The sequence below is a fragment of the Papio anubis genome, chromosome 8 (assembly GCF_008728515.1).
Source record: "Papio anubis isolate 15944 chromosome 8, Panubis1.0, whole genome shotgun sequence".
Lineage (NCBI taxonomy): Eukaryota > Metazoa > Chordata > Mammalia > Primates > Cercopithecidae > Papio > Papio anubis.
In genome coordinates this window covers 37,778,545-37,792,306 of record NC_044983.1, presented here as the reverse complement: position 1 = coordinate 37,792,306, position 13,762 = coordinate 37,778,545, and the positions used below count along the sequence as shown (strand labels likewise).

Genomic DNA, 13,762 nt, shown 5'->3' with positions numbered 1-13,762 from the left:
CTTGATTTCTTTTTCAGATAGTTCACTATTGGTATATAGAAATGCTACCGATTTTTGTATGTTAATTTTGCATTCTGCAACTTTACTATCTTGATTTATTTTTTCTAACTTTTTTTTTTTTTTTGGTGAAGTCTTCAGTATTTTCTAAATATATGATTATGTAATCTGCAAACAGGGATACTTTGACTTCTTCCTTTCCTATTTATATGCCTTTTATTTTCTTTCTCTTACCTAATTGCTCTGGCTAGTACTTCCAATAGTATGTTGAATTAAAGCAGTAGAAGTGGGAAACTTGCCTTCTTCCAGATCTTACAAGAAAAGCTTTCAGCTTTTCCCCATTCAGTATGATGTTAGCTGTGGGGTTTAATTTTTAACACATGGCCTTTATTGTCTTTAGTTATATTCTTTCTATACCCAATTTTTTTGAGACCAGTTGGGTATTCATATTCAGAAAGAGTTGGAGATAGATTTGAGCAATGAGAGAAAAGTACCTTCAACAAGCTATTAAAAACAAAAACAGAAAAAAGGTGAACTATCCCCAGGAACAGTGATTTGCTAGCAATTATTATACAGCTATTTCTGTGATGTGAGGGAGAGGAAGTCCACAACGATAGGTTTATCAGTCTCAGCAAAGGCTAATTTCAAGCTACCATTTGATATTTCTGGAAGAGTTGGTAATACATGTAAGTCACACATTACCATAGTATAGTAGTTCAACCATAAAGATGCAATGGTCATAACCTAAAAAGCAAAGATAAAAATAAAAAATAATGAATAAATGGTGTTATTTGAATGTTGGTTTTTAATGTATTTAGATTTAAGTAGTATTTTTTATAATGGCTGTTTAACAACTGACTTGCAAATATTCTGAAACTTTAACTGGTGAGCTCTGGCGAGATGATATGAGCTGTCTCTAGCACACCACTGCCAAAGGAACGTGTGAAGAGAAGACATGATTCAGGCTCAATGGGGCCTGAACCATAAATAATTTGATAAACTCTAAGAATACAAAGTTAGGTTCATGACTTTAAAGAGAATCTGTGCAACTAAGTTGTTCTTAAGTTTTTGCTTCCCTAGCTTTACGGTAAATCTACTTTTGGCAAACAAGTATTTTAACACACTAAAGTGGGTTTACAACTTTCAAAAATAAGCAGGAGTAAGAAGAGAGGAACTGGGCTCAGATATCATCTGCATAAAAGTCACTGTAACCAGTCACAGACTAGCTAGAGGCTAGGAACTCTGAAAGAAAAGGGATAGGTCAGACTTGAGAGAGATTCTGGTCAACCTAAGAAGCAGAAGGGGAAACAGATACTCTGCTGTGCGGCTGACTGGCAGTCCCTCTTAGCTTTATTAGATGAAGTAAGGTCTTAGGCTCCTTTCACCTGATTCAGAGCATCTTATGGATCCAAATTTGACAAGGTAGAATTTGGACTGCAAATACAGAGAATTCAATGGACATAAGTCATGAGATTCAGGCCGGATGATTTATTTCACAGTTTAAAACCCTCCACAGTGAGAGAGAAATTGTGTTTTGTTCCTCCTTGGTTCGGGTCCGTTTCTGATGATGTATTTGTTACTCTCCTCTCTCCAAGTATTAGCATTCAAGGTTGTTAGAGACTGGTGCTGTAGGAGAAAACAAAACAAATAAAATGCCAGTGTTGGTCATTTTTCTTTCTTGTAGCTAACACATTTCTAACTCAAGTAATTTTAAAACTATGGGTGATTAAAAGCAAAAACATTAAAAAAATAAAAATTCCAGAAAAATATTACCTGTTACCTCAAATGACAATACTCTCAGTTTTATAATAGAAGTGACTTGTGAAAGTACATTGGTTTTTTAAATCCATGTTTGGTAACTATTTAGGTCAATAAATAAAGTGCCTTGAAAACTCCATTCTAAACATATGCAATGATTTTATGTTAAAATTAAAAGGCGGTAATTCTAAGTACCTTTTTATTAGATAACACCAACATGTACAATACACACACACGCATGCATGCACATTGGTGTATATATCTATATAATGAAATTTTTTAAGAATGATCATCCCTGGTGCTGGGGCTAATGAAGATTACCATTTCATTCTTTTACTCTCATATATATTTTTAATCAATGTTTTTTATACATTACTACTACAATAATAATAAGAATGATTCACACACTCACATACACACATTATTTATTGAATAAGAGAAGAAAGTTATGGCAAAGTCAAGATTCGAGCATTCCAAGTTCTCTGGCTAGAAAATGGCTCTTAACACCATTAAAAGTTAAAATCATTCTTTAGAACTTCAAAAAATGAAACCAGTTAAATATAAAATGAATTCAAAATGTTTGTTGTAAACTTAAGTATAAAACTGAAAAAGACAAAATATTTTAGAATCAAAATAAACAATATTTAAAAGCAGAAATTTAGTAACAGTAGGCTAGGTCTAAAATCTCAATTTACATAACAGAAAGATTAGTGAAGGGATTTTTTTAAAGGTAAAACATGATAAGCTTCCTTCATACTAAAGGGAGTCTCAAAATGCCTCTAATTCCATATGTTCAAATTTTGTATTTTCTACTTCTATTTCTATATTCCTTATAGAAATAGTTCATTACTAAGTAACATAGTGGAAAATTATAAAGAAAATTCAATAAGGTAGTATAATAAAAGAAGTAAATTTAAGATATGTTAGGGCTCAGAAAGTATATCACTCACATATCCAAACTAGCTAATAAATGAATAAATTATGAAAGTTACAAATGGATACAAACGGACTGATAATTTAGTAATAGATATTTTAAAACAACAAAAGTCTTCATATTACACTACATTTATTCTTGATATCTTCTGGGGATTTATCTCAGGCAATAACTGGACAATTGCTCACAGATATATATCCATACCAGAATGTTTATTACAGGGCATTTGTAATAACTAAAAACTGGAAGTAGCACAAACATTCATAATCATAGACTTTTAAGATGTTAAATACAGTAAGACATTCTTCTTCAAAGGGTTAACTTGTTTAAGTTTCCTAGTCTTTTGTTTCCTGCTTTCAAGGCAAGACTCCCTTACTCTCTGTGTTCCCTTGCCCTGGGAAACAAACTTCCTCACAGTCTTTATCTATAGAGCCCACATTCCACATCTGCTACTCACTCTGTTAATCACCCCTCCCATCACAATGCTCCCTCCACCCCTGCTTGATCCCCTCCTCCCCCAACCCCACCAAAACTGTTTTCTGCCAGTATAATCGCATCCCTGCACTTCTCAAGTTAGCCAATCAGGTTTAGCTTAGATTCTGTGGTCCAACTCTAGCCAATGGAGACTGGACACAGCAGTAGGAACTCAATGCATTAGGGATAAAGCTGCTGCTTTCCTTTGTTCGGTGTGCACTCATGGTGACCAAACTAATGAACAGCACCTTTCTGCAGAAGTAAACTTTGCCTTGCTGAGAAATCAACTATCGGAGTGTTCACTTGTGACCTTCATTTGTTATTTCTAACATAAAATAAATGATTTATTTTTAATTTGAATACAACATCCCACAAAATGATATGACTGCATTTTAATATATAAAAATTTGTCCACAATATTCTCAAAGTAAAAGAAGTATTTTTAATATTTTGCTTAGAAAAATATTTGAGAAGATGTACATATCAATTGTTGATGGAGATTTTATTTAGTTATTTTAATTATGAAAATATTTGTCTTAATTCATGTATCTACCAAAATTTCTTAGATATTTTAGTCAGAAAATACACTTTAAAAAAATAAGTAGGCCAGGAATGGGTGACTCACACTTGTAATGCCAACATTTTGTGAGCCCAAGACAAGAGGATCACTTGAGCTGAAGAGTTTGAGACCAGCCTGGGCAACACAGGGATACCCTCATGTCTACAAAAAATAATTCCCCAGGAGTGATGATGTGTGCCTGTAGTCTCATCTACTTGGAAGGTTGAGATGGGAGGTCCACTTGAGCCCCAGAGGTTGAGGCTGCAGTGAATTATGATCATGCCACTGCACTCCAGCTTGGGTGATGAAGAGAAACTCCCTCTCTTAAAAAAATCAAGCAATCAATCAATCAATCAATCAACAAACAAACAACAGATTTATATTTTAATTCATGTTATTTAATACTAAGGTTTACCTGGATACCACATATTTTTCTTTCATATGAATATCAGAATCTTTTTCCTGATTATCCTTGGCCATGTCTCCAAAAACCTTTTGACTGAGTTTATGTTAAATAAACAGAGACCCACATATACATATATTACTGATATTGGGAAAGAAGGCAATAAGATAAAAAGTCAGGTTGTTTCCAGTGTTTTCATCAACCAGTTCTGCCATGAACATTCTTGTGCATGTCTCTTGATCCACACATGTGCACATTACTAATGGTACACACCAATGAGTGGAATCTTTTGGGTTATAAAATAGGCATTAGCAAAGCCTTAATAGATTTTACCAGTTTTCCAAATTGATTTTGCAAATTTACATTCCCTACAAGGGATATAAAAGCTCCAGTTGTTCCATATGCTCACTAATTGACATTGTAAGTTGTTAACAATGATAGCCATCTAGCATGTATTTAGTAGTATCATACTGTGTTTGTAATTTGAATTTCACATCTGATTATTGAGGTTCAGTCCTCTTACTGAACTGACACCCCCACTTCTACTACATACCCTCATACCTGGCCACCAGCTGCAGCTCAACTATGGTTTTCTGTGCTCTAGGTGGTTTCCTTCTGCATGCCACACAACTGACGACCAGATCTGACTCAAGAAAATGAATAAACTTCCCCTGCCATTCAGTAGGTTGCAACTACATCTTTTCCACTGAGGCAACTATATCTTTTCCACCTCAAGCATGGGAAGGATACTCACTTCTAAGTTAGCTCTTCCTTATGTGCTCTCCACTAGGGTCTCATAAAGAGGATGTTTTCCCAATATCTTATAGTTACTCTTCTATTATAGGTAAATTAGTCTTTATACTTGCATCTCCTACTTAAATCACTGTGTTGTTTCTATTCCCTGAATGAGCACAGACTGCTGTAATAGATTACATAAATATTCAGGTTTAGAAGATGCTAAACTCCTGAACAGTAGTGAAAAGTATGCTGTACCAGAATACCCTCATACCAGCACCACGTGAGAGTTTTAGTAGCTTGATATCCTTGCCAATCCTTGATGTTGTCCATTTTTTTAATTTTAGAAACTGTTGTAGTGGTTTAGGAAAATATCATTTTGATTTTAATTCATCTCTTAGTTAGAGTAATGGCATTAAGCACATTTTCATATTCTGTGCCCCTTTGATATCATCTTCTGTGAAGTGTTTCTTCAAATATTTTGGTCATTATATTCTCATCTTTTTTTAATCAATTTGTAGGAGTTCAGTATATATTCTGAATGTGAATCCTTCATTTGAAATATGTATTACAAAGATTTTTTCCACATTCACGGTTCCTTTTTCCCTTCTTAAGGGTATCTTTTGAATGGCAAAAGTTTTTATTTTTAAAAAGTTGTGCTATATATAGTAAGAACACAGCATGAGATCGACCATCTTACCACATTTCTAAGTGTACAATACAGATTTGTTAATTTTAGGGACAATGTTTTTCATGAAATCTCTAGAACATTTTCACCATGCATATTTGAGACTTTAGCCCACTGACATGCAACTACCCATTTGGTCCACCCCGTAGTCCCTGGAAACCAGCATTCTGCTCTAATTTTGTGAGTTTGACTTTTTAGATATTTCAAATAAGTGGAATTATTTCAGTATTTGTCCTCAAGGTTCATCCATGTTTTACATATTACAGGATCTCCTTTTTAAGGCTGAATAATATTCCATTAGATACACACACACACAGAGAGAGAGAGAGACAGAGAGAGAGAGAGAGAGAGAGAGGAGGAGAGAGGTGTCACATTTATTTTTATCCACTTATTCATCGACAGATATTTAGGTTGTAGCCACACTTGAGAGTTGTGAATAGTGCTTCAATGAACATTGGAATGCTAATATCTCTTTGGTTTCCTGATTTCAACTCTTTTCCATAAATTTCAAGAAGTAGAATTGCTGGATTATATGGTAATTGTATTTTTTATTTTTGATAACCCTCCATGTCATTTTCCATAATGGTTTCAACATTTTGCATTCCCACCAACAATATACACAACGATTCTAATTTCTCCACATCCTCCTCAACATTTCGCTATTGTTGATTTTTTTTTTTTTAAGATCCATCCTAACAGGTGTGAGGTGAATCTCATTGTGGTTTTGATTAGCATACATTTGATAGTTAACGAAATTGAGCATCTTTTCATATGCTTATTTGCCACTTGTATGTTTTCTTTGGAGAAATGTCTGCTGAAGTCTTTAGCCCATTTTTTAAATTATTAGATATTTTGCTATAGAGTTGTAAGAGTCTTATATATGTTATTTGGCAAAATGTCTATTCAAGTCTTAAACTAACTTTTAATCAGGTTATTAGTTTTTTGCTATTGAGTTGAAAGAGTTCTTAATATATTTTGGGAATTAACCCCTTAACTGATAAATGGTTTGCAAATATTTTCTCCCATTCCATTGGATTTTCAGCATTTCCTTTGCTATGAAGAAGCTTTTGAGTTTAATGTTGCCCCATATGTCTTTTTTTCATTGGTTGTCTGTGCTTTTCATGTCATATCCATGAAATCATTGCCAAGACCAATGTCATGAAGATTTTTCTGTTTTCTTCTAAGCGTTTTATAATTCATATTTTACATTTAAGTCTTCAATCTATTTTGTGTTGGCCTTTGTGTATAAGATAATGGCCCAATTTCAATCTTTAGCATGAGGATATAAAGTATTCCCAACACTATTTGTTAAAGAGCCTATCTTTTGTGGTTCCATACGAATTTTTGGATTATTGTTCTATTTCTGTGAAGAATGTCATTGGTATTTTGATAGGGATTGCACTGAATCTCCAGATTGCTTTGGGTTTTATGGATATTTAAACAGTATTAATTCTTCCAATCCATGGGCTTGGGATATATTTCCACTTTTTTGTGTCCTTTTTAATTTCTTTGATAAGTGTTTTACTTTTATTTTTATTTTTATTTATTTTTGAGATGGAGTCTCACTCTGTCACTCTGTCACCCAAGCTGGAATGTGGTGGCATGATCTTGGCCCACTGCAACCTCTGCCTCCCACACTCAAGTGATTCTCCTGCCTTGGCCTCCCGAGTACCTGGGATTACAGGCTTGCATCACAGTGCGTGGCTTTTTTTTTTTTTTTTTTTTTTTTTTTTTTGGTATTTTAGTAGAGACAAGGTTTCTCCATGTTGCCCACGGTAGTTTCGAACTTCTGAGCTCAGACAGTCCACCCACCTTGGCCCCCCAAAGTGCTGGGATTACAGGCATGAGCCACCACAGACAGTTAGTTAAGTGTTTTACAATTTTCATTGTAGCAATCTTTCGCTTTTATAATTAAATTTATTCCTAGGTATTTTTATAGCTGTTGTAAATAGGATTGTTTTATTTATTTATAGGTTGTTCACTGTTGGCATATAGAAATGCTACTAATTTTTGTTTGATTTTGTATCCCCCGATGTCACCAATTACATTTATCACCTCTAACAGTTTTTTCCCCTTGGAGGAGTCTTTAGATTTTTCTAAGTATGAGATCATATCATCTGCACATAAGAATTTGATTTCTGCCTTTCCAATTTGGACAAACTTGATATCTTTCTTTTGTCTAATCGCTCTGACTAGGACTTCCAATACTATGATAAATAAAAGAAGCAAAATGGGCATTCTTGTGTTGTCCTACATCATAAAGGAAAGGCTTTCAATTTTTCTCCATTTAGAATGCTGCTGTCTATGAGTTTGATATACATGGCCTTTATTGTTTTGAGATATGTTCCTGCTAAACTACATTAAGAGTTTTTATTATGAAGTTATGTTGAGTGTTACCAAATGCTTTTTCAGCATCTATTGAAATGACCACATGGATTTTGTCCTTGATTCTATTTATGTGATAGATCATATTTATTGATTTGCATTGCTGAACCATCCTTGCATCCCTATGATGAATCCTACTTGATCGTGATAAATAATCTTTTTAATGTGTTGTTGAATTCAGTTTGCTAGCATTGTGTTGAGGATTTTTGCATGTTCATCATGATGTTGGCCTGTAGGTTTTTGTTGTTATTGCTGTGTATTTGTATGGTTTTTGAGGGAAATGTTGGCCTTGTAGAATGATATTGGGAATATTCCCTCCTTCTCAATGTTTCAGAATAGTTTGAGTAAAATTGGTACTAGTTCTTCTTTAAATATTTGGTAGAATACAATATTAAAGCTATCTAGTCCTGAACTGTTCTTGGATGGGAAACTTTTTATTGCAGCTACTATGTCATTATTCATTATGACTGTATGTGTCTAGGAATTTGTCCATTTCTTCTAGGTTTTCCAAATTATTGACACACATTTGCTCACAATATCTCTACTTTAATGCTGTCTTTAAATTACTAAAGTGTCAATTGCAATGTCTTTTTATCTGATTTGTGCTCATATAAATCATATCTTTCATTTAAGTATTCAATCCATTATTTTCTTTCTCTTGGTCAATGTAGCAAAAGAAGTGTTTATCTTTTCAAAAACAAACTTCTTGTTTCATGGACCTTTCTAATTCTCAATTTCATTTATTTCTGCTCTAGTTTTTATTATTTATTTTCTTCTACTAATTTGTGGTTTGGTTTGTCCTTGCTTTCTTTCTTGCATTGCACCATGAGGTTGCGTAACTGAAGTCTTTCTACTTTTTTGGTATCAGTATGTATAGGTATAAACTTTCCTTTCAGTACTGGTTTTGCTGCATTCCATAGACTTTGGTATGTTATGTTTCCATTTTTGTTTCCTTCAATTTTAAAAAATATTTCCTTCTTAATTTCTTTATTGACACACTGGTCTTTCAAGATCATATTGTTTAATTTTCATGTATTTGTATAGTTTCCAAAGTTCCTCTTTTCATTGATTTCTAATTTCATTCCACTGTTTTTCAAAATGATACTTGATATTATTCCATCTTGTTTTGTGGCCTTACATATGATCTATGTGCCGATGAAATTAACATATATTCTGCACCAGTTACATAAAATATTCTGTAAATGTCAATTAGGGCCATTTGATCTAGTGTTGTTTAATTCCAATATTTCATTGATGATTTTCTGTATGGATGATCTGACCACTGCTGAAAGTGTGGTGTTAAAAGGCCCCTACTACTATTGTATTGCAGTCTATCACTGTCTCTAGGTATTTATTCTAGTCTTCACAGTCTGGCTTTGTTTTTACTTGCCCTTCTTCAAAGGACTTTCCAAGAATTCAAAGGAGATTGAGTATTAATTTACTTAAGTCTGTTGCCTCTACAGGCATTTCAGTGCTAGAGGGATCTCTAAGCCCAGATATGCTGTATCTCTTGCAGACTCCTAAATACACAACTCTGATGGACTTGGAGGGAAATAGGGAGAAATTCCTATGTTCACAGGCAAAGTCCCTTGCTCTCTTTTCTCTCTTTTCCTCAGGAAGAAGGAATCTGTCTGTGCAGTGGGCTGCCTGGAATTGGGAAAGGGGAGACATGAGCACTCCTGTGGCCATCACAGCCGGTACCCTGCTGTGTCACACCCGAAGCCTACAGCCTCCCAGATCAGCATAGTACTGGGGCTCACCTGGGGCTCATCTGAGGCCCAAAGCTGCCTCAACTCCGCCTCCTGTCAGGTCAGCAGTGGCATTAGATTCTCATAGCAGCATGAACTCTATTGTGAACTGCACGTGTGAGAGATCTAAGTTGCACACTCCTTATGGGAATCTAACTAATGATTGATGATGTGAGCTGAAACTATCCCCCTCCACTCCCTATGGGAAAATTTTCTTCCACTAAACCCATCCCTGATGCCAACAAGGTTGGTACTGCTAATTAGAGCATCAGTTATCTTTTTATATGCCAGTAAAATATCACTAAAACACAAATGCTCCTACCCAATGCTAAGGAAAAAAACAAACCCATGATTTACATGCTAATAGATGGTAGTTGCTAGTGTGAGTGCACAAAAATCTCTCCTTTTATAGGTCAAGAACGAGAGGCTGAGATATCACAAAACCAAGTTTTTTATTATTTATTATTATAAAATAACCTATAGACAGAATTAAACAAATATATAAAAAAAGTTTGGTTTCAAACTAACCATTTTTAAGTGCTCATAAGCAATGATCAAAACTTACAATGCAAAATGATTCAACACATAGTTCTATACTCACCTTTCACTGAGGGATGACTTGCTGTTACTGCTGCTTTCTTGTGACACAGAGCTATAAAATTGATAAACTTTGTTTTAAAGTGAGGAAAATAGTAATTCTTGAATAATTAAATACCTGAATGAAAACTGTTCTTCAAAGAAACAGCGATTCAAATAAATGAATATCTCCTTTTAACAACTTAAACAGGTACTGTTTCAATATTAGAACAAACGCCATCAGTTACCTCAGTCTGGTAATTGAGTCTTCTCATTCTCATTCTACATTTAATCAATAATTTATGTTTGTAAGCCCACATTTATATAGGCAGGTCCCCTTATTTTATGATATCCCTAATTTCTCAGTTCCAATAAGCCAAAACATAAAGTAGCACTCACAAATTTTAAATACTTTTTATATACAGCTCAATATATTTCTTTCTCTCTCTCAGAAAATATAAACGTGTTTTATCTTTGCATCAGTTCTTGGAGGGTAAAACTAGATGTAAATATATCTGTGATGAAATATTGTAAATTATGACTAAGGGGCTCAATATGAAGTTTAAAATTTTGTGCAACTGGTTACAGATAGCATGATGATTTCACTCATTAAACTGATGTACTCAAAAGTTTAGATACATTGAAAAGCTATTATTATCCCCCATTCTGTAGAGTTATAGAGAATAATATTAAGTAAATAAAGATTAAATCACTTACTCACAGTATTACAGGGTTACGTGCAAGATTTATAACTTAAAACAAGGTTTCCCGAAGCTAAGTGTAATTCTCTTCCTACATGGTGGTGCCTCCTGTCTCTTTAACCTGACATTATTAACTACACATGTAGTTTCTAATTAAGAAATGATTTTACAAATCAGCAAAATCTATATTTAGAAAAACAAATATTGTCAAAATAGGTTTATAGATACCTCTCTAGGTGTGCTAATAAAGATGTTCATCACTGGCCTGAGAATCTGTATCTAATAAATTAGTTTTTGGAAGTTCCCTTTAAATGCAGTGTCATGTAATTCTAATGGAGCTCATAGGTGATATGACTCTATGGACAGGGTCGGTGAACTAAGAGGCTAAATAAACCTCCAAAATTCCCCTGGCAGCCATGTCTGCTCTTACCATGATACTAGTGGTAAACTGTGTGGTTTTAGTAATTTGTGAGATGAGAAACAATATCAAAACAAATAACAAAGGGCATCAAACCATTTTGTAAATGTCTCCCTGAGCCTCTCTTTATATTGCCTTACCTACAGCTGGAGATTATTTCTGATGAAACACAAATACATTTTTCTTGTCTTTCTAAATGTAATAAGAGTAAATATATGTACATATATTTTACATATATTTGTGTGTACATTATATATATATGTATATACATACCTCTCACTTTCAGTTTCCCCTCTATAGCATAGCTCTCTCAATTTTTTCCGTTTTATTAAAATGGCAGTAGTAATAATAAGCACAGGTAGTGAAATGTAGAAAATGAGTTGAAACCGTTGTTTTTGAAAAGGGGCATGTCTTCCCTCCTCCATGTAACTTTTCTCTGGAATGAAAAATAGCAATTTTAAATTACATCAGAGATTTTATTATCCTAATGAAAAGGAGAAGATATCATTACCAACATCATTTCCAAACATTAAACATTTCTTTCATATATAAAAAATGAATATAATAAAAACAAAAACACTAAACTAAAGTATAAAGTGGGATGCTACTAGTGTTTTATTGATGATTTTTGAGTTCTCAGCCTTCCACCATATGATGAACTAATATCTTATTCATTCAGTTTCTCTGGAGAACCCTGACTAATACAGATTTTGGTACCCAGATAGGAGGTGCTGCTCTAACAAATACCTAACACTATAGCTGTGGCTTTGGGACTGGGAAATGGATAGAGGTTGGAATCATTTTAAGGTGCAAACTAAAAAAAGCCTAGATTGCAATAAAGGACTGTTGATAGAAATATAGATATTAAAGGTGATTCTGGTGAGAGCACTGAGAGAAAAGAGAACGCCTACCTCTTCTTACAGAATACGTACATAATCATGAACAGAATGTTGGGAGAAATACGAATATTAAAGGTGCTTCTAGTGAGGTCTTAGACAGAAGTAAAGCAACATGTTATTGGACAATGAAGGAAAAGCCATTCCTGTTTAAAAAAAAAATGGCAAAGACTTGGCTAAATTGTGTTCTAAAGTTTTGTGAAAGATAGAGTTTGCAAGCTGATGTTGGATAACAGCTGAGGTGACCCCTAGGCAAAATGTTCAAGACATGGCCTGAGTCCTCCTGACTGCTTATGGTAAAATGAAAGAGAGGAGAGATGGATTAAATAAGTAATTAAAATAATTGTTAACCAGAAATTCTCAGCCTATCCATATTTCCCAAAATCAGAAAACGTGTTCTGGAGAGAATACGAAGGATGGGGCTAGAAAATCATTTGATAAAGAGATTATGAATGTGAATAATGTATTTAATCAGCCATCTCAGCAGAAATCAGAAATCTAAGACAATACCAGCATAGATGGAATTATACTGGCAGAAACATTGCCAGTTGGAAATGAAGGAAAAAGAATGGGACAAAAGGGCTATTTGGCTATGAGCATGCTTTATCTTTCAAGAAAAGTAAAGAATAATTGCACCATTGACTCAAAGATTATCAGGGTGCCACAGACCAAAGGATCAAGGCTGCATTCTCTTTGGTTATAGAGGGTGGGGCCTCGTTTTTAATTTCAGTGGACCAGGTAGCCCTAGCCTAGTGCCTTATGGGTGGGACATTGTAAAGATAGTATGAACAGGGGAGCCTCCCAAGCCAAGGGAGTGGGGCTGCCACCTAGGACTGTGGAAGTAATGCACCACCTCAGTGGACCTGGAGGGAAGAACATTAAGCCAAATAGGATTTGGATAGGCTTTTAATTTATATCTCAGTTCATATGGAAAAGTAAAGATAAAGCAATTGCGGTATCTGGTGTGTAGTGTATGGCCAACTCTCACACCTAAGATACAATGGAACTTGCACTGCTAGGTTTTGGAATTGCTTGAAACTCATCACCCCTAATTTCTCCCTTTTGGAATGGGAATGTCTGTCCTATGTTTATTTCACCATTATATTTTGGAAACAGGGCCGAGTGCGGTGGCTCTTGCCTGTAATACCAGCACTTTGGGAGGCCAAGGCAGGCAGATCAGGAGGTCAGGAGATCAAGACCATCCTGGCTAACATGGTGAAACCCCGTTTCTACTGAAAATACAAAAAATTAGCCAGGCGTGGTGGTGGGCACCTGTAGTCCCAGCTACTCGGGAGGCTGAGGCAGGAGAATGGGGTGAACCCAGGAGGCAGAACTTGCAGTGAGTCGAGATTGCACCACTGCACTCCATCCTGGGTGACAGAGTGAGACTCTGTCTCAAAAAAAAAATAAATAAATAAAATAAAATGTATTTTGGAAACACATAATTTGTCTGGTTTTACACATTCACAGTTGGGGAGAAATTTTGTCTC

General features: G+C 34.8%; 1 protein-coding gene across 1 annotated transcript in view; it reads right to left on the bottom strand.

The window, feature by feature from the left end:
* Positions 1-1,465: 1,465 nt before the first annotated feature.
* LOC101008408 (disintegrin and metalloproteinase domain-containing protein 5) overlaps positions 1,466-13,762 on the bottom strand; it is a 135,208-nt gene continuing 122,911 nt past the window's right edge. Inside the window, exons 19-21 of the mRNA XM_021942241.2 lie at positions 11,650-11,812; positions 10,283-10,333; positions 1,466-1,623 (exon numbers count right to left, since the gene is read on the bottom strand). Of these exons, the coding sequence (XP_021797933.1) occupies positions 1,611-1,623; positions 10,283-10,333; positions 11,650-11,812 (227 nt within the window). The 3' untranslated portion in view covers positions 1,466-1,610. The remainder of the gene's footprint in view (positions 1,624-10,282; positions 10,334-11,649; positions 11,813-13,762) is intronic.